The sequence below is a fragment of the Buteo buteo genome, chromosome Z, assembly GCF_964188355.1.
Source record: "Buteo buteo chromosome Z, bButBut1.hap1.1, whole genome shotgun sequence".
Taxonomy (NCBI): Eukaryota; Metazoa; Chordata; class Aves; order Accipitriformes; family Accipitridae; genus Buteo; species Buteo buteo.
The window spans coordinates 47250125-47271010 of record NC_134204.1 but is presented as its reverse complement, the minus strand read 5'-3'; the positions used below and the strand labels follow the sequence as shown (position 1 = coordinate 47271010).

The following is a 20886-nucleotide window of genomic DNA, read 5'->3' as shown; positions in this document are numbered from 1 at the left end:
GTACACCACAAATCCCTACAGGAAGCTTTTCATTCTAATATATTTGTATTTTAATTTTGCTGTATTTAACCTTTTCTTCTAAGGAATATTGCTACAAAATTTAATGTATTAACTGACTAGTATATCCAATGGAGGTTTTAATGAAATGAAGTATTTAATGCTTTTAAGCTCTAGTAAAATTATGCATCTGTGTGAGCTTGTGTTTGAGTCTGGTCACACACAGTAGTTATTTGTATTTGTTCAGAATGGGTGGGTTGTGATTATTTGCAATTTACAGCAGTTCAGGCTATTTTAGGTGAGTGATATTTTTGGAACACAGTTGTATCACATTAAATTTGCTTGTAAGCAGTTTAAAATGAATCATGTCATTATTTTCTTGCTTTTAAGTCAGCATGGTGGGTAAAAAGTGTGATTTAGGTAGCAACCTTAAGTAGATTTTGCAGTTAAGGGTGAGCAGGTGGATAAACTTGATCACACTAAGTACATCATAGATGTGAATTTAAAGTGCTGTTTACAGACTTGAGTTGATAGAGTTTCTAACAGTACAGCTTATTTAAATTCCCTATTTAATTTTCCTGAAAATGCAACAAGTTATGTCATAGATTATTATTATCAAACGTGTTTTGCCTTGCATCATTACTATTTCACTTGGCAATCCCATATATTGAAGATTAAGATGCCTTTTAAACCAGAGCCTCCTTTCCTTTTCTACCAGGAATACTTTTAATCCTGTTGTGAATACCATCTTCATGATCGTAACACTAATCTAGGAAACCTTTGTTAAAAAAAATAGGGCTGCTTTGAAAACACTAATATGAATTGACAATAACATAGCTTACTAAAAGAACTCTCATTCTATGGTTGATTTTAAATGCTCATAAATAAACACTGGGTCACCTAGTCCTGCAAGCCATTCTGTTTTATTCAGTGGAAGTTGTAGCAGCTGTTTGACTACACAGGGATGTTGGCAGGAGCGGTGCTTGAGTGCACCTTTCCCAGTACTCAACGCTTGGATGGTTCTTGACCATTCACGGAGCTGCCTACAGTCCCTTAATTAGAAACAGATGTCCTAAATGAAAAGGATGATTAGAGCAGTGTTAATGGTTCAACTGCTAATTGCATATTTCTGGCTGTATTTTGAAATTCAGTAGGATATTTTTTTCTGTGCATAAAGAAAGCAAATTTCTAAACTGTGAGTATATGAGTGGTTACATAGTATAATAAAATGATATGTTATTTTGGCTTGAAAGATGTCAGTTCCATATAGTAACAATTTTCCTGGAAGTACTGAAGTAACAAATTTATAAAGGATTTTAAGAGTTTTTCCGTGTGTATTTGTGTATGTGTGTGTATGTAGATGTGTATGTACACCCTCCTCCACTTGTGTATGATTGTAGGAAAATTCTAAAACCAATGCAACTGTACTTGTGGATTATTTATTTCAGGTCTGCTGTAGTTTCTAAGTTTTTTTAAAAAGCTGCCTGCCTTTTTTTTTTTTTTTTTAAATATTTGCCTGACCTGCAGGAAAGGAGACCCTTGGGAGATCAATATAAAATTTTAATAGACTTCTCTCCATTTGCATATACAAGAATGGACAAAAACTATGCCAGAAAATGCCTGCTTCTGCTTAATAACAGTTAATATAATTGCTTGCAATTTATTTTGATATTTTTCAACTTTATAATTGTACTTCTTGTTGGTTGCTTTATTGACATTAACTTAAGAAAACAACTTTATTTGTGAAAGCTTCTGTCATCTTAGAAAGCACAGCAGAAACAGAATTAGCATCTGGACAAACTGGTTTCAGCTGTTGTATATTTTGATTTCTGGAAGTTATGTGTTTTCCTATTTTCCCTCCTTCCCCCAGTACATACCTCATGAATTTACAAATACATCTTTGTTTTGCTATTCATCAGATCAACATGTCCATTCTCTTTTTTTCTGAAACTTCAGTTCTGCTTACTGCCTCAGAAAGTCCTTCCGTCTTTCAACACTTCTGTCTGCTACAGGTCTCTCTGATCACTTCTCCTTTCTTGTTTACTGGCTTTCTTTTGCAGTTTGTTCACCCACATCATTCCAAAGAAATTGTTCATCCTTAAGGCTTTAGTGGCCTCCTTCTGGTCAGAAATAGTATTATATACAGTTATATATGTAGTTTTATATATATAGTTGTAACAGTTTCGGTTTGTGTCAGGAGTATGTTTTTGAAGTGAATCTTTCCTTAAACCCAGCTCACTGCTTTTTGGTTCACTTCACAGGGCAGCCTAGGAGCAGTCCCAACAGGTAATGGGTGTTCAGTCCACAGGACCAGATTAGGACTAGCTGTTAAGGTTAAGAGGTGCTGAAAGTGTATAGTGCAGGTGTCAGGCCTTCAGTGTTGGCTGTCAGTCTAGAGATGCATTTCTGCTGGTGCACACTACTTCCTCATGCATATATGGCCTCTGCTGCCTTGATGTCTGTTGCTCCCCTGAGCTTTGCTGCTCCTTCCCTCACTCCTTCAGTCTTACCTGTTTCCATATCTGGAATTTGGTTCACCCATAACCTGAACCCAGGCCAACCCATGTTCAGCCTCCATCCAGCCTTGCTTGCATCCAAGATTTCCAGCTCTCTCATGGTCTTAAGCTGTGACAGAAACTGACCCTGTCTCTACTTTGACTGTCACAGCTTCTTGTGTTATGTTACTGCCAGGATACTTTCCTTGTGAAGTAAGTATCTGTTTATGGTCTTTCCCATTCTATGCAGAGACTGAATGCCATTCTTCCCTTTTGAAGTACTCCACACCATTGCACCTGTCCAGATATCCTCATATTAACCTAATTTTTTCTGTAAGGCACTTTTAACTGAGAACACCATCTGACCATTTCATCAACTGCTGACTCTGCAACTGTTCACATGTCTTATCTTGTGTGTGTAGTAGTGTCACAACCGAAGTGTAGCAGGATCTCTCTTTGTTTCAGAAAATTCTGAGAAATCCAACTTGAAGAGCTTCCTTCTTCAGTCAGTATACTGTATATTGCTTCAGTTGTACGGGAAGTACTGCATATTTCTGCTTAGTAGCTTGTGCGTATTGAAAAATGCCATCTTCTTGCAGTGTGCTTTTTGTATATAGTAAACAATGGTAGACATTGGATTTTTGTGTCAAAATCGGGTTGGCTTTTTTTAAGTGTCCTTGTATGTAGCAAGTGTTCATATAACTATGTTAAGGAAAGTCCATATGCACATGCATGTATGTTAAAATGGTGTTTCTAGCAACTTCACTGGTAATGTAATTTCAGAAGTTCGTGCTTAGGAACTAACGTTTCAGTATACTGTAATGTTATGTAGACTTACTTTAGTACAACACTTAAGGTTATGGAAAAAACTTGCATCTTGCAGCTGTTACACTTGCAAACAAATGCTTCTGCCATAAGAAGCTGGTAAAAGCTCAGCTGAGATATGGGAGAAATCCTTGGCCTTTCTGAGCTACATGCACTTACAGGATTAGCTAGTATTAGCTGCATTTCTACTTGCCTGTTATAGAAGTAGTACTCTCTGTATATTACCCAGCCTTACAGCACTGAATCCCAAGTTTTTTCTGGGTGATTAATTTCTACAAATTTCTGATTAGTTTCTACAAACTCTGTTTCTGCTGTTTAATTACCTTCTATTTGCTAATGCCATTTCATATCTGTGGTTTATAAGTTTTTCTGGGGTAGGGCTCTTTTTCTGATAAGCAGTGCTAGATTTATAAGGTTGCTAGCAATATGTGTTCACTGTGCTGCAAGATGCAAAGTGTGACTATATCAAAGCACACAACTTGAAATTTCTTGGCATATAACCTTTATATCCAATTCAGGCAATGAGTATGCCTGCAGAATAGAAAGAGAACTCTGGCATCTGAGGAGCAGCTATTCAGTGATATTTTGGGGGCTTTTTAAGTCTCTCTTCTATTCCAGGTGTATGCTTGCAAATATTAATGCAAAAGTCACTGACCCCTCCCCAGTGAAAGCAAACACACACACACAAAACATGCAGTTTTCATTACTTAACTAAACTACTTAAAACAAGACAGACGGTTTTTTCTTTGGTTTTGTTAATTGCACAGGAAGAACGCTCAGAAAATACTTAACACAGTAATCGAATCAGAGGAAAATTGAAAGGGGTCACCTGTTACCATGTATGTTTTAGCTGTCTGTTCAGGATGTGTTTCAGGCTGGGTTTGGTTGTTTGTTGGTTTGTTTTTTTTTTAGCAAGGTCTGTTCCACCTCTGATTCTCTACCTCACAAGAATGTGTATGTGTGTATGTGTAGAGAGGATGTTGAAGGTATGTTAAGCCATTTGTTCAAACTGGCTTTGCAGCAGCATCAAAGAAATTTGAAAGGCAGTGCCACCTTTTAAAAGAAAAAAATGTCAAAAGCAGCAGATAGCAAAAATGCCACAGTTAGATTTTTGGTGGATGTTTAATTAATATTCATTAGGATTCTTACTTACAAAAAAAACCTCTAAGGAAAAAGGTCATTAATGTAAGAGATGTGAATAATTTTACTGAATGTTAATGACAAAAAATAACTTTCTGTAGTGTGTTAAAGCTTAGTTAATGCAGTTTTAAAGAAAAAATATTCACTTGAAATTACCTGTTAATGTAATGGCAGCTTGTTATTAACAGTTGTTACCTCCTGGCCATGCTGGGGATGGTGTTTGATTGGAAAACCTGATTTGCATAAAAGAGGAGTTTCAACAGTATTCTTTAAGGAGACCTTAGTGTTAGAGGCTATCCAAGAGGGATCAGGCATGTTGTGATGGAAGACCATATGGATATTTGTTGTGAGTTGGTCCTTTGTGAATTCTTTTCTGAGTGTTTTTGACAGTAGAAGGTTTGATACAGTGCTTCAAGTATGGTACTTCATTCCGTTCTTAGGTTTTTGCTTCTGAAGCTACAGATTTCTTCTTTTTTTTCTCTTTATGGCATCTGGATTTAGTTACTAGATACTGGTTCACAAGTACAAAGGAGGAAGTACAGGATTTGGAATAAAGCAAATGTACTGCTGTAGGAAAATCAAAACATACACAAATTACTGTTTTAATCTTGTTTGCTGAGGGTACACACTGTTTTGTAGACCAGATGATTCATAGCTTTGTTGATATCTCTGTGAGGTTTTGTGTTTTGATTTACATCTTGAAAGCTTAATTAAAAAAAAATTATCTACAAACTGGTCCAGCAGAGTTGCAGTAGAAACATGGAAGAATCCATACAGACAGAAGCTTTTCACTTTAGCCTATAGTTGAACAACTCCTGCATGAATCTATAAATTTTGTTTAAAAAATATATATTCCTCTAGGTTGACCAGTATTTTATATCGCTTATGTTAGTTCTATTGTTTCACACTTGCATACATTTGTTCTTGATGCCACTCTTTCCCATCGCATTTGAGCTCTGTGATAATTAATTATGCCTTCTATAGTAAACAAGTGACTTGAAGTTACTAATATCAATCTTAAAATAATTTTTTTATTTTGTTTTCTGTCTTTTTCCACAAAAATAGATAATATACCTGAGAGAATCCCCAGAAGATGTGTACAGGCTTATATTGGCTGGAAGTGTTTCATATCTTCCTTTCAGGTAAATAACAAGTTGTTAGAACTTTTCGTACCTTGATATTTTGAAGAAGAATGTAGCATTTATCAGTACTGATTTGGGGTGGTGGGGGTGGTGCTGGTTTTAACACATGACACATTCACTGCCTGAGCTTTAAGTGCAGACTGCTAAACAGGGGTGTTAGCAGCTGGTATTAAAGTGCACTGACAGAAGGTGAAGGAGCCACGCTGCTTTGTATGCACTCTTGTTGAGCTTTTTGATCTCCGTTGCTTCTCACTTGACAGTCTGGTTTTGTGCCAGTAGTTGATAGTTAAACATATCAAAATATCTGTCATTCATCACAAATGGCTCGTAATGTAATACTTTTAGCACTCCATTTTTCCCATTTGTTGAATGTATGCAGCAACCCGCGATGACTGTCTTGTGCATAAAGAATGCTAGCTAACCTCATATGACTTAGCATAACTTTAAAGTATTTCTTTTTACCAATGAGGAAGTGTGTAAAACCATTGGTTCATGGTTGCTTTACCCTGAGGGAATGTAATCCTAGCTGTTTGAGACCACAGACTTCTCTTTGTGGTATATGCTCTGCTGCTTAAGGTAGCAAATAAAGTTGATCTGTCAGGCGGAGGAACAACTTCTTAGTTTCTTCCAAACAAGTGTCTAAAAGTTGGAACTAAACACTAAACTAGTGTTCCATTGGCTGCCACAGTATGCAGAAAAGAGTGGCCAAAAAACTTTAGGAGGCAAGTTTACTGCCCACATATATTGTTATGGAGTGATTAATTCAGTCCTTGCTTGTTTGTGTTTTCTAGCTCTCTTGCCAAGAGATGGGCTTTTGATGATTTGAATTTCTATTACTTCCCCCATGCCATTACCACAGTATAATGGTGTAGTAGCACCTCTCTTTGTGTATTTCCATCATCCCATTTCTCACTTTTAAATTCCATTTTTATATTCCCAGGAGAACAAAAGTCCTTATTAGGAAGACTGTAAGGTTTGTTTCTAAATGTCATAAGAGGTGTATGTGGGTGATGGAGATAGCAGCTTTTTACTCAGGTCATATACCCTGCCCAAATTCCCAGACCATCACTTGAACAGCACTACTGAAAGAAATGCAGAGATGTGTTACATAATAAGACTTACTGAGAGCTGACTTCTGAAGACATGTCCAGCCTTTGGGATAAAGAATACAGTCTGCTGAAGTGTCTGTAAACTTTACCATTTTCTCGAGTTTACTAGTGTAACTAAACCTGGTGCAAATAGAGGAATTCAGATTACGTTAATGATCAACAGAGATGTTGGTCTGGGCTCCGCTCCTTTAAGATCATCTTCATCTCTGCGAAAACCAGTACCTTACTGTAGAACAATAAAAAGTCAGTCAGGTAGTTGCTACTTAGGGTCATTATCAACATAAAAACTTCTGTTAGCAGGATGCAAAGAATTTCTTTTTTCACTTACGGAATCACAGTGAGGTTGGAAGGGACCTCTGGAGGTCATCTAGTCCAACTTCTGTGCCCAGGACCATGTCCAGATGGGTTCTGAATGTCTCCAAGGATGGAGACTCCACAGCTTCTCAGGGCAACCTGTTCCAGTGCTCAGTGACACTCAGAGAGAAAAAATGGTTCCTGATGTTCAGAGCAAACCTCCTGTGTTTCAGTTTGTACCCATTGTCTCTGGTCCTGTCACTGAGCAACACTGAAAAGAGCCTAGCTCTACCTTCTTTGCACCTTCCCTTCAGGTATTTATATACATTGATAAAGTCCCTTCCGAGCCTTCTTTTCTCCAGGCTGAATAGTCGCAGCTTCCTCAGCCTTTGCTTCTATATGAGATGCCTCAGTCCCTTAATCATACCTGCGGCCCTGTGCTGGAGTCTCTGCAGTATGTCCATACCTCTCTTGTACGAAGGAGGCCAGAACTGGGCACAGTGCTCCCAAGTGTGGCCTCACTAGTGCTGAGGAGAGGGAAGGATCACTGCCCTCGACCTGCTGGTGATACTTTGTCTAATGTGGTCTATGATATTGTAGACCTTTGTCACAGGGCAGGCACGTTGCTGACTCCTGTTCAACTTGGTGTCCACCAGGACCCCCAGGTCCTTTTCTGCAAAGCTGTTTTCCAGCTGTGCAGCCCCCAGCCTGTACTGGTGCCTGGGATTGTTCCTTCCCATGTGCAGGACTTTACACTTCTCCTCCTTGAACTTCACGAGGCTTCTGTCAGCCCAGTTCTCCAGCCTGTCAGGGTTCCTCTGGGTGGCGGCACAACCCTCTGGCATGTCAGCCACTCCTCCCAGTTTTGTGTCATCAGTGTGAGAGTTGCCTTGCAATGACATCAGCCAGCTCCCTCAGCACTCAGGGGTGCATCCCATCAGGGCCCATGGACTTAAGTATGTCCCATTTGCAGAAGTGTTTCCTGACCTGATCCTTTTCCACCAAGAGTACATCTCCCTCACTCCAGCCTTTCCCCCTGGTCTCTGGGACCTGGGATACCTGAAGACTGATCTTGCTAGTAAAGACTGAGGCAAAGAAAGCATTCAGTACCTTGGCCTTTTCCATGTCCTGTGTAACCAGGTCCCCTGTCTCATTGAGCAATGGGCCCACATTTTCCCTAGTCTTCTTTTTGTCGCCTATGTGCTTATAGAAGCCCTTCACATTTTCTTTGACGTCCCTGGCCAGATTCAGTTCCACTTGGGCTTTATTGTGCCTAATTTCATCCCTGGATGCTCAGACAATGTCTCTATATTTCTCCCAGGTTACCTGTCCTTGCTTCCACTCTCTGTAGGCTGCCTTTTTGTGTTTGACTTCAGCCAGGAGTTCCTTGTTCATCCATGCAGGCCTCCTGGCATTTTTGCCTGCTTCATATTCATTGGGATGAACTGCTCTTAAGCTTGAAGGCAGTGATCCTTGAATATTAACCAGCTTTCTTGGGCCCATCATCCCTCCAGGGCCTTATCCCATGAGACTCTTCCAAGCAGATCTTTGAAGAGGCCAAAGTCTGCTCTCCTGAAGTTCAGGGCTGTCACCTTGCTTTTTACCATCCTCCCTGCCCTCAGGATCCTGAACTTTACCATCTCATAGTCACTGCATCCGAGGCTGCCTTTGACTTTCACCTCCCCAACGAGCACCTCTGTGGTGAGTATGAGGTCCAGCAGAGCATTGTTCCTCATTGGCTTCCATATCACCTGGAGGAGGAAGCTGTCACCAGTTCATTGCAGGAACCTCCTAGATTGTTTATGTCCTGCTGAGTTGCCCCCCCAACAGATCTGAGAGTGGTTGAAGTTCCCTGTGAGGACCATGGCCTGTGAATGTGAGGCTGCTCCCATCTCTCTGTAGAGGGCCTGATCCACTTGTTCTTCCTGGTCAGGTGGCCTAAGAGACAATGTCACTTTCACCTGCTCTTTCTTTCACTTGAATAGGGTTCTGTTATTTCCTTTTCCTGCCTTTTTTTTCCCCCAGCTTTCACACCGATTCATTAGAGAGGAAAAGGATACAAAAAAGTTGTAGAGTCAGCCATCCAGGTTCTTCAGAAGTTCTTCCTCCTCTCAGTTGAAATTTGAACATGATATATTTTTTTACTTTTTTGAAACATCAATGATTCTTTGCTGCTAAGGGCTGCATGGTCTCAAAAGAAGGTGTTCTGCCAAGACATAATATTCTTTGATGTAGATTCAATTTAAATTTATTTTTTGAATTGACTATTCAAAATGCTTAGTCTGCAGTGCTTATGGAATCTTATAATGGTCACATACTAAGCACATGCCATTCTTGGATCAAAGGAATTTAAAAAATTGTAGCTGAAAGAAAAGGTTTTAATGAAAACCAGTTTCTCCTTGTGTTTAAGCATAAACTATTTTGTGCATCTTAAGGGAAGTCTTTTAATATATCTACATAAATGTGTATCTTGACAGTTTTAGTAAGAAGATGCTGTTCACATATACATAGAATGCATGTGTGCAGCATCTTTTCTTTTAAATGGAATTTGAAGAAAAACCTTGCAGTATATTAAAATTTGACTTCTTTGAAAGTGTACTTCAGAAGAAAATGTTCTAAGATTGTATGTTAGAATATGATACCGATTTAGGCATTAGCTTCTGCCACAAGGAGTTTGTGTTGTCCTTTGTTGACATGAACACTGAAATATGCCACTTTCAATGTTCATGTCAGAAATTGAATAGTTCAGCTTTACCAAAACTACCTGGAGTAATCTTACTCTTGGATCATCTGTTAAGATAACTTATGTTCTGTTATTATTATTAGATGGAAAGTGGGGGACATGAAGTAATCACTTGGCATAATTATTTCACTGTAATACTAATTATCTTGAAGCAGTTTTTTAAAGGTGTTTTAGAGAAGTATCTTCAGTTGCTTTCACTTGGATTAAAATGGGATAATTTTACCGGTTTGGTCATCATATCTTATAGGGATGCTTCCTTTGGTACTTGCAGTTTTCATCTGACATTGCTGGACTGTTTTCATGCAATAAACAAGGTCAGTAAAACAATATTTTTTGTATTGCAAAAGGTCAACTAAATATTGCCTAGCAGAAAAAGAAGGCTTAGAAAGCTAGGATCCAATTAGAGCTGTGCAGTAGCAGATTTTCTGATTGTTGCCTAGCTTATTACATATTATGCATTGTAACAAAACTTCCAGATACAGCATCCATAGAAGTCAACCAATACCTTATATAATCAACTAGTGAAGATTTTTAAAGAGGGAGTTCTGAGTTTTATTCTGAGTAATCTTTCAGGACAGTAATTCACACACCTAATCCCTAAGATTTGTGTGATAGGTTTATTATATGCCCCCTGGTGTTATATTTTAGGCTGAATATAGCCTTTGAAAGTGGCTTTGAATTGGTTAGTGATACTTTTTAGGCATTTGCAGCATGCGCTAATGACTTCAAGTTTTGCTTTAGTAATAGAAATAGAAAAAATGTTATGAGGCAGGTGCTTTTTGTTTTTAAACTACAAATTATCATAATCTAGTGTTTTATAGCAATACAGAGGTGAAGTAATATGGCATTGAAGGACAGGGGAATTTATATGCATTCTTTTTAGTCTGTGTGAGTAGTGAAATGGGGAATTCTGCAGCTCTCTACCCTACTACTGTCTTTTGTATTATGGGTATCTCTGCCAGATACTGGTATTTTTACTCATTAAGTCAGCTTCTTGCAGATTTGTGATTTTCAGCTTTTTTGGATGTCTTGATATTGGCTGCTTGTATGCCAAGAGTGTTGAATTACTATTCTTCTTAGTACTGGTGAACAGCAAGGAAAACTACAGATTATGCAGTGAAAGAGGAGATTAGAATGTAGTATTTTAAATATCTGGAGATATGAGATTATCCGTGTTTGTGTTTCCTGACTTAACAAGTGGGTAAACTGCCAGTTACCCAAATGTTTACATTTTTTATACCATATTAAGGTAATGGTTGTGGATAATTATGGGACATCAGGGACCACATTAGTATCTGCTTAGGACTGTGTCTGCAAACAATTTAAAGTCAGTGAAGATATTAGCATCATAAAGAGACCAAATAGCATTCATGCACAAAAATATTTGCAATCCTTGAATGCAGACTTCAGAATGTACTCATAATTTCAGTAGATATTTTTTGCCAGTCTCTTTTTTATTTTGTACACTTAGCAGTAATAAAAAGACTGAATGCTTCTATAGTCTGGAATTTTGTACTGATTCGATGAAAATATATAAGAGTGGATTTGCTTGTCGAAATTAATTTATATTAAAAATTTCAAATTGTTTTTGAACCAAGACTGAGTTATCTATATTTTTCAAATATGTAAAGAAATCTCTCTGAAAGAGTAGAACGGGTATTAAGGCACTTTCAGTAACCTAAAAGTGATAAACTGTCTCCATTGAAAAGGTGTTGTCTTTGTTAAAAGCTGTATTCTGAATTTTAGGCTTTGCAATATGGTTTCCTGGATTTCAATAAGTTTGATGTAAATGAATATGAGCATTATGAAGTAAGTGTTCAGTATCAATCTTCTGGTTTGTTTGCTGTTACTAATGCTAAGCTGATTGTTTATAATATGTGCTTTTTTTTTTTTTTTTTGTAGTATTAGGTTCCACTTCTAGTTTGTCTCTTTAAACTTTGATTGTTAAATAAAGGTGTGTGATCAGAGAGAGAATATTAAAATTCAGATGTAAGTGTAGTGAGCCTCAAACATGTGGGGGAAAGCAGAAACCAAAATGGAAATAAATACTTTTTTCCATTATTATTAAAACCCTGGAAGATGATCGGGCAGTGGGAATTTGGCCACCTTTTAGAGGTCATGCATATTCTTGAGCAGTCTTGATGAGAAACTCAAGGGCATACAAGTCCAAGTCTAACTGAATTCTGGAGAGCAATTAAAGTATGTATCTGTGAACACATGGCAAAGTATAATAACACTCTTTGAGGTAAAGAAGGAGACAGGGCTGGAAAGCTCCAAGCCTATAAAATTAACTCTGGGGCATGTGAAACAAATGAGACAATGAAGGACTGCAACTCTTGACTATATGCAGTCTCAGAAATGCAAAGCTGCCAGTTATCTGTAAAGAGAAAATTAAGTGTTCTTAGAATCTGAAAAGTCACAATTTAAAGTGTCAACAGAGATAAGGCCAAGGTCATAATTTAGAAACCTATAAAAAATTTAAAATTGGAAGTTTCCCTTCATCTGAAGGGCATCATTTGTGTTGTTTTAAAACTCTTAATTTAGAAAGAGGAGAACACAGGCAAGAAAAGTGAGGTTGAGAGCACCTGGCATCCTCCCAATGGAATGGAAAGCAGGCAACTAACATAACTTCCTTTGGCAAATATTGTACATCACTTCTATCTAGCATGTATTTTGAAACAATAAGGAAAAGCCTGAAAATACAGGGATAATGATAAACCAAGCATTTTCTCTTGACAGAGAGCAGAAAATGGAGATTTTAACTGGATAATACCAAACAAATTCATTGCCTTCAGTGGACCTCATTCAAGAAGTAAAATTGAAAATGGTATGCTTAAAAAAGGAGGTGGGGGACACAAGCCCACTGCTTTCTTAGTTGATTGTTATCAGTAAAAACAAGCTTTAAGAATTGTTCCTCAAACAGTGTGTTTTTTCCTTGGCTCTTTTTCTTTTATAAGAACCCTGGCAGTAAAATTTTAATGCTTGGTTTAATTGTATCTGACCTAGGTGATTATGTTAAAATTCCATTTTCAATTAGTCTATTTCTTTATGTTGAACATGAGTCCTATTTTGAAAGTGTTTTCATCTCTTGTTTTTGAGTCTCTGTTTATTTCTGCAGTTGAGCCTTACTCTCTTTTTTTTTTTTTTTCTTCTTTTTTCAAATAGGCTATCCCCACCATGCTCCAGAGGCTTATTTCCCATACTTCAGGAAACATAAGGTCACCACTATAATACGCCTCAACAAAAAACTGTATGATGCCAAACGATTTACAGATGCTGGATTTGAGCATTTTGACCTCTTCTTTGCTGATGGAAGCACACCTACTGATACTATAGTTAAAACATTTCTAAATATTTGTGAAAATGCTGAAGGTGTTATAGCCGTTCATTGCAAAGGTATAGTGTAAAAACAATTTATATTACACGTGATGCTTATAGTTACAGTTCCTAAGGTATTTTGCACTATAATTCCTTTATATCTAGTTATTAACATCTCTGCCAAACTGCAACTTTTCTGTAGATGTTCTTTCTGTGCTTCTGTTCTGCACTTCATCTTCTAATTTTTTTAAGTTCCAGAAAAATCTTCCCAGCTGTTTCCAAGAATGAGGCTGGGGAAACTGAATTTGCCAATATTAAGAGCTCTTTCTGCTAGAAAGTATTAGCACTTTCAAAGGATGCTTTTGAGCAGGAATTTGAAGTCCTGACAGGGTTTATAGATCTTTCTGTAAATATACAGTTACATATACCAAGTTATAAACTTTTGAAGATATCATTGCCGCTTTTGGAGGGCATTCTTCATAAAGTATGAGTGTTCTTCCAGAAGCACGGATATCTTTATCCCTCAGAAACCCCTTATACTAGCTACACAGGGCATGCTCTGAGACTGCCAAGGAAAAGATATTCAGAGCACGCCCAATGCAGCTAGTATAAAGATACAGTTTTCTGTGGTTCTAGAGGAACTACATTTCCCTTCCCACACCATCTTCAATAGTCTATCAGACATTAGTTCTCCGCAAACTTTGCCTCACTAGTGTACCTGATAATGCTGTGATTGAAGGAGAAAGGCCTTTTAACCCATTTGCCTGGGACCTGCAAAGACTGCATTTTTGTTCCCGGATCTGCCACCCATTTGCTGTATAACAGGATTATACCATGAAGTGGAAGAATTTGTAAAAACAGCATCTTGACTGTTGGGAAGCAAGTGCATACTCTTGCTCTGCACTGAGGTGATAAATTCGGGGCGTATTGTTTAATTGATTACAACTGAATATTGAGTATCAGTGGTACAAGTGCTTTGTTTTCATTCAGATTAAGATCTTTGATATTTATCATCCTAATGGTGTCTAGACTACCTTGTTCCTCAGCCTGCTCTTAGTATTGAGAAAGACTAGAATGCTGTAGCCTATTCTTAAAGCTGGGTGAGGCATGGAAAATGCTGTGTGATTGTCTTGGCTATTGGGTTATACTGAAGATCTTACATTGGGGTTGATCAGTTGATTGTTAAATGAGAGAAGGTGATGTGTGATTTGACATTTACAGCAAATGATCGAGGAGAGGAACCACTTAGCTGGAGCTGTCCTCCTTTTCTTCTTATTTTTCCCAAGGTAAATAGAACTGTTTTGAGGGCCATTGCAAAGAAGGTTCCTCATTCTGGAGTACTTTTTGCCTGTGTCGGTTAGTACCCCGACTTGCTGATTGCAAAATTTGCCTTTTCCTTGGGAACTAAAGCAGGAAATAAGTAAGAGGAGGGACTGGAAGAGCAACTGGGTTCAGTGTAGTGTATGATCAATTTGCAAGAAGGTGCTTTGAGACCTTTGGAAGAAAGCCAGCTGTTTGGTTTTATGCATAGGATAATTCTCATACCTATAAACATATTCATAGATAGATAGGTAAATAAAGATAGATAGACTTAGAGATATTTGTAAAGCCACTGGCTTTGGAAGGTTACCTCACTCAAAAAAACCTGTGAAAAATGTGTTAATAACCTTGTATATGGAAACAAAAATTCAAAAGGTAAGTTGCACTTAACAAGTTGATCAGTAGCAGGTTTGTTTAATAAACTAGGCAAGTAACTATTTGTCCAAGTAACAATGTCTGTAGCTACTGCAGATTCCAGATGAAGATGGGTATATAAAAGAAGCCATTCTTTTATCTTACACAGCTGGTCTTGGACGAACTGGCACACTTATTGCCTGTTATATTATGAAGCATTATCGGATGACAGCTGCTGAAACTATTGCCTGGATTAGAATAAATAGACCTGGTTCAGTGATTGGACCGCAGCAACACTTCCTAATGGAGTAAGTAGGTTGACTATAAATAATTTAAAAAATAGAGCTAGATGTCTTTTTCTTATTCTTTTATTGTACACTTAATAATAGTTGGTGTTAATTTGTTGTGTTTGGGGCTTTTTTTTTTCCATGTTATAACAGCAAACAGGCAGAACTTTGGACAGAAGGGGATATTTTCCGTGCAAAATTGAAAGGAAACCATAAAATTGCTGTAACAAGAATTTTGTCAGGAGTAGTTGATATTTCAATTAATGACACAAGAAGCAGGAGAACCATCCAAAAGGACACTGAACTGGTAACCATCCGAATATTGTGCTCTTGTAAAAGTTATAACTGCTTTTGAGAATCTCTCAGGTTCTGAACAAACCTGTGTGTACACTAGAACTGTGTTAATCAGATTCTTTTTCTGTTTGCCCTTTTTGTATCAAGAGATGGGGGAAAAAAGGTAGGGAGAGCAAGTATGAAAAATGAAGTGCAGTACACAGGTGAATTAGGAGCACCCTTATCATATTTTAGTCTTTAGGTAAATATTAGAACAAAAAAAGTACAATTTGCAATCAAAACCACTGTGATTTTGTTTTGGATTTTCTGTTACGTCATTGTGTGTGTTTAAAGGGAAGGGATGAAAGGGTTTTTGCTCCTTTTAGTTTCTAAGTAACTGCAGCTTCTCTAATACCATTTGATGATGCCTTTTTAAAAAACAGTACTGCTGTTTTAAAAAGGCAAGTGAAGGAGAGAAATACTGTACTTGAGTGAAGATCATACTGTACCTAAGCAAAGATTCGATAACACATGTCCACTGTTCTAAAGGTAGACAACATTCTGATGAATGTAATTCATGACACCACTTAATGGTTCACAGCTTTAAGAGCAGCAAACAGGAAACTGGAAAGAACAGAATTGTATTTATGCAAGTGAATTTTCTTTGATTTTATGCTGGCAAACTTTCCTATTGGGATAATTCTAACTTTAAGATTTAAGATAAGGTTAATTCTTAAATGTCTAAGTGTCTATATTTTAATATTAGTTTATCCCTTCCTCTCTCCACTTATCCAGTACAGTGATGAAGACGAAACAAACTGTGTAACACAAGGTGATAAGCTTCGTGCTCTGAAAAGTAGAAGGCAGGCAAAAGCTCCAACTGCATCTCCTCTAACGTAAGTCAGTTTCTGAATGTATAAATGCCAGAAATACTTTTATCCTCTTCTTTATACATACTTCCCTTTGGCCCCAAAAGTTTGTTGCCAAGGCTGCTTTTACTCATTTAAAACAAACATGAGATTCATGATGTTCATTTCTCAGAAGACTTGGTGAGCACTAAGGCGGCAGAAGAACTTGGTTAAAGAACTGCATTACTCAGTTTCTAGTTTTCTGCATTGTTTTTGATTCCGATAGTCTGCGCTTTACAAGCTCCTGTAGTGTTCCTGAATGCTTTACTTCTAGTTTATTCACAAACATTACCTTGTCTTTACTGTGGTAGTATAAAAATGGAAGAATATGACTCGGTGTGGTGGTGTTTGGCTGAAATAACGTGCGCATTGCTTTTTGATGTAAAGTCAGCTACCTAAGAAGAAGAGTTGAAAGAATAATCTTTAGCTTCCTTTCATTTCTTCTTCCTTGAAGGGGAACTTTCCCTAAATCCTGTGGTCTTTATGATAATGGCTGGTAGATCTGGAAGGCAGAGACTAGCAATATTTCAGTAAATAAATTCAAAAGGAGTGCCTTTTCTGTCAGGGAACCTGGTATACTAGTCTCTTGATTTTAGACAAGTACTGAAACACCACCTGTAAAAGAAAGTTTGTAGTCACCTTTGCATCTGTTGTAGCTTGTAGCAACTGTAGGTAGAAAAACTTTCTTTCTGCCCTTAAATAAACTACATGAGAATGCAAGACTTGCAAGACATATCTGGATGTCATTTGATTGCTAGGAAAGGAATGGTGACCCCTGGCTGTCAGATTTTTGCAAATAACACAGCACCAGTCACAGACCAAAGGCAACTTGCCTATCGTTGTGCTGTCTTTCTGTAGGGGTTGATGCTGCTTGCTGCTGGCCTTTTTTCTTTTTCTCTTTTTTTTTTTTTTTTAAGACTGAACAGCATCATCAGACTTTTAGAGAAAGTGAGAGATACGTAGTAAGAATGTGCTGAATGTAAAGGAATGTGTCCTTGGAAACCATCACACATTGCTATGTATGAATTCTGCTTTTGTTTTAAAAGATTCTCTTTTGTTCATGCTCATCATTTACACAGGCAATCAGATAAGAAACAACAGATTCAGAACAAAGCCTGTACCCAACTGATATTAAAAAACCCCCAAAACACATCACGTCAGTTACCTCAAATAGCACAGTAAAAAAGAAAATACCTTGCACATTAGTTTCTAAGGCACATAGTGCCTTAGTTTCCACTTCATAATATTTTTTCATAAAAAGTACTTTAAGTCATATAATAAAGGTTGTGAAAGATCTCATTTATTGTATGTTCCATAGAGTAAATGTAGACTGTATGATAATCTATTCAGAGCCAGTCTTAATATGCAGAAAGCCTATCAACTATTAAAATATTACTGCATTCATGAAACATTCTTCAACATGACTGCTCTAATTAACACTAGTTAGCATGTACTTCTGTAGAATTAAAATAATTGATCTAGAGCTTGATCTAGTTGTCTTCTATATTGTGCATTGTGGCACGAGGAGTTAGAATTTCCCTCCTCCTGTTCCCCCAAGTTATTTGTATGGTTTGCATCTTGTAGTGAAATAATTTGGTGAAAAATGGATGTATAACTTCTTACATTCTTTGTGTTACTATTATTAAACCAAAATATCACTAGGAATATTTAGCTGCCCTATATGAGTCAGAAGTCTTCCCTACTAGAAGAGGTATCAGTCTTTTTCTGTTTTAGCTCAGACTGTTAGAAATTTTTAACCTTGCAGTGAAATTGATTAATTTTATCTAAGCAAACAAAAAGAAGCTACTAAATCCTCTATGTAGTTTTATTTCACAGTAAAGAAAAAAAAAGGCAAAATAAGAGCACCAGAAGGTGTGACAATTACAGTCTTTGAGAACTAGAGGCATTGCTTATGTTTAAGTCGCAAAGGATTTGTGTATAACGTTTGTTAATGTTTATTGAAGTTGGTTGTGTAAACTCTGTATGTCTTGATGAATGGATATTTTGTGTATGTTCTAACAAGCAATATTCTGCACCTTTGGCAAAGGATTATGAATTGGATTTTGCTCCTTTGAACACAGGAAGGTAGTATACCCCATCATCTGGGTGTTTACATAAATTGTTTGTTCCGACAAGCTGATCTGGCTCTGATCTAATGTTTTAGTATTAAAATATATGATTGTGAAGTAGGATTTATGAGTACAGGCTGATCAAACTGCATAAGAGGTGGTGGCAAGTGTTAAGAGATGTACTACTGCTCCAGCATGCACTTATTTTCAAAAGAGCAATACGGGCTTTCTTTGGAATAGACAACTTTAGCGAGGATTTCAGAAAATTTGCTTTGATTCCAGCAACATGTGGATACTACGTTTGGCAATTTATGGTTGCATGGATTGTTACAGTCATAGAAAGTAAGAAAATGCTTGGCAAAGGTTATAGACCAACATGCTTTTGAAGAACTTGAAACAAGCTAAAATGCACCAATAGCTTTTGCTTTTGAATTTTTGTTCATCTTTTCCTCCCCCTCCAACCCCTTTTTTAGATGGCTCCTAGCTATGCTGGTATCTACACTGTGTAGCATTGTCATCTGGTGGATTGTATGTGGCTCCCTTCTGCCCAGCCTGCTATTCTGTCTAGATGGTTTAAGAACATAGTAACCATCAGGACCCCCTGAGAGAGAGCCACTGTGTAAGTGTCCCATTCCATTTCTCTACAATAGCTCACACTTTCTGTCTAGTATGTCTCATAAATGCATGTTTTCATATCATGTTTCTTACTGGCTTTGTTGCAAGAGTAAATTTCACTGCTCTGGCTTTGTTGTATATATTTTTGTATATATTATTTGGAATAACTGAATGATTTTTATGGCTGGCTTGCAATACAAAAAGGTGCAGAGCTTTTTTAATTAGGATAATTTATAATTTTGAAGCCTTTCTTCTCTGCATGCTCCTGCAAAAAAGCAAAACTATATAAGCAAAACTATTTGTAAAAAGGAAAAAGTACTGCTTTAAAATATGATCCTATCCTTTGCATATTGCAAATGAAGATGTTAGCTCCAGTTTTACTTCAAAATTCATGAACTTGCAAAGGAGCTTAGTCTCCCAAAGCATGGTTTTACTCACATGAAATGCTAGGAATTAGAATTTGCTAGAAATGTCTGTAGGTCTTTGTTTCTACTAAGAGATCATAGTATTACATGCCATAAGAGACAGTAATTTTTTTTCCTTTTTAACATAACAGAAGATGAGGCAGGTTGCAGTATTAGGTCAAGGCTCACTTGTTTACCCAGCCAATCATGTTTAATCTTCTTTTGTTCTCAATTATATTTTTATAGAGCTTTATGAGACTAGTTAAATCCCTCCTTTCCATTACTTGGATTCAGGAGGCTGAGTAAAGCATTAAAAACATACTAGTTCCTTGAGCACAGTTTTCACTCTTTCTCCACTCTGCTTTTGTCAGAGTGGCTGCAGTGATTGCTGTGCCTCACTTCCACTTAAAAGGTGCAATGTTTTTATCAAATGACAACTTCCATCTTTTGGCCAAACAAAACTTCAGAAGCATGCAGAACTTCCAGGAAACCCAAACAGGAACTCTTTTTTGCTACCCTGTCTCCCTGGAGCTGCTCCACCACCACCACCACCCTCAAAGCGAAATGGTTACTTTGGATGAATGCTTGAAACTCTGGTGCTCTCAGAGAAAAAATAGGTCAGGAAAAGTGTTTTACACCAGAGTACTAAGTAAGAAAAAGCATTCTCTCCTGGCAGAACATTAAGGTTAAGAGTTTCTGTCCTTACCTTTGGCCTTGCACCTTTTTTTCTGCACTTTTAAAAAGCATGGGACTCTTTCTGCTGAAGTAAATGACCTAATAACTAAAGAATGAGAACTGAGGGACTTGTGGACAACTTAGTTATCCTATTAGCCTTAGCTGAGGTTATCTTAATCAGTTCTTTTGGACAAAAAAAAAAAATGAACTAAAGATCACTTTAGCTATTTTTTTTCCCCCATTGGTACCTAACTTTGTCAAAGAACATACTTAAAATGAGAGGCTTGTTTTCAAAGTTTTACATCAAAAGTAGCAGTATTTCTTGTCTCAGTGTTTTTCAGAAGTCAGACCTCAGATTTCTAAACACAGACTAAAACGCTAAACTTAAAACACGGGTTAAAAAAGTGAAACAATCTGTCCTTTGTTTTCCTGTACTGTAAGATCAATTTCACTCAACTATCATCCTTTCTTTCTCTTATGGTTTCTGTGTTCTGTCTAAAAACTCCCTTGCTAGAGGGAAAGAGAAAAGACTGTTTGATATTGGTAAATGTGTCAAAATGCAAGCAATAGTGTTACTGGTGCTGCTGCCTCATATCCAGGATTGACAATCATACAATGTTGGTTTATGTCTGGGAAGAGAAAACACTCCAGCTGTTCTTAAAAGCTAGACTAACATTCTCTCCATTATGCAACTAGTGTCCCTTGTGTTTTAAGAGATCGAATTATCAATCAGGATTGCGAATCTCTCTGGGCTAGCCTGGCAGTCCTGTTGGCTCGAGCCCTGTAGACTGAAGAGTATCAGTCACTTGCTGCCTATCAATAACTTGGAACAGTGGTAGAGGTCTCAGGCCTAGTTTCCTAAAAATCATGAGGTGATGAAGGAGAAAGCAATATTGCATTTGACAGACCTCATAAAAC

At 37.4% G+C, this 20886-nt stretch overlaps 1 protein-coding gene across 14 annotated transcripts in view; it reads left to right on the top strand.

Annotated features, from left to right (window-relative positions):
* The window catches only part of CDC14B (cell division cycle 14B), a 49425-nt gene that overhangs the window by 16151 nt on the left and 12388 nt on the right, over window positions 1–20886 (top strand). For 9 of the 14 annotated variants that reach the window (XR_012648865.1, XR_012648863.1, XR_012648864.1 and 6 more), the window contains exons 5-13: window positions 5523–5599; window positions 9993–10059; window positions 11492–11554; window positions 12485–12572; window positions 12911–13141; window positions 14907–15045; window positions 15178–15331; window positions 16093–16193; window positions 18748–18893. Coding sequence is in view for 7 of the 14 variants with exons in the window: in XM_075019744.1 (XP_074875845.1) it covers window positions 5523–5599; window positions 9993–10059; window positions 11492–11554; window positions 12485–12572; window positions 12911–13141; window positions 14907–15045; window positions 15178–15331; window positions 16093–16193; window positions 18748–18859 (1032 nt within the window). In the remaining 7 variants the exon portion in view is untranslated. The remainder of the gene's footprint in view (window positions 1–5522; window positions 5600–9992; window positions 10060–11491; window positions 11555–12484; window positions 12573–12910; window positions 13142–14906; window positions 15046–15177; window positions 15332–16092; window positions 16194–18747; window positions 18894–20886) is intronic. The other 5 variants (XR_012648869.1, XM_075019745.1, XM_075019750.1 and 2 more) reach the window with 1 other exon arrangement.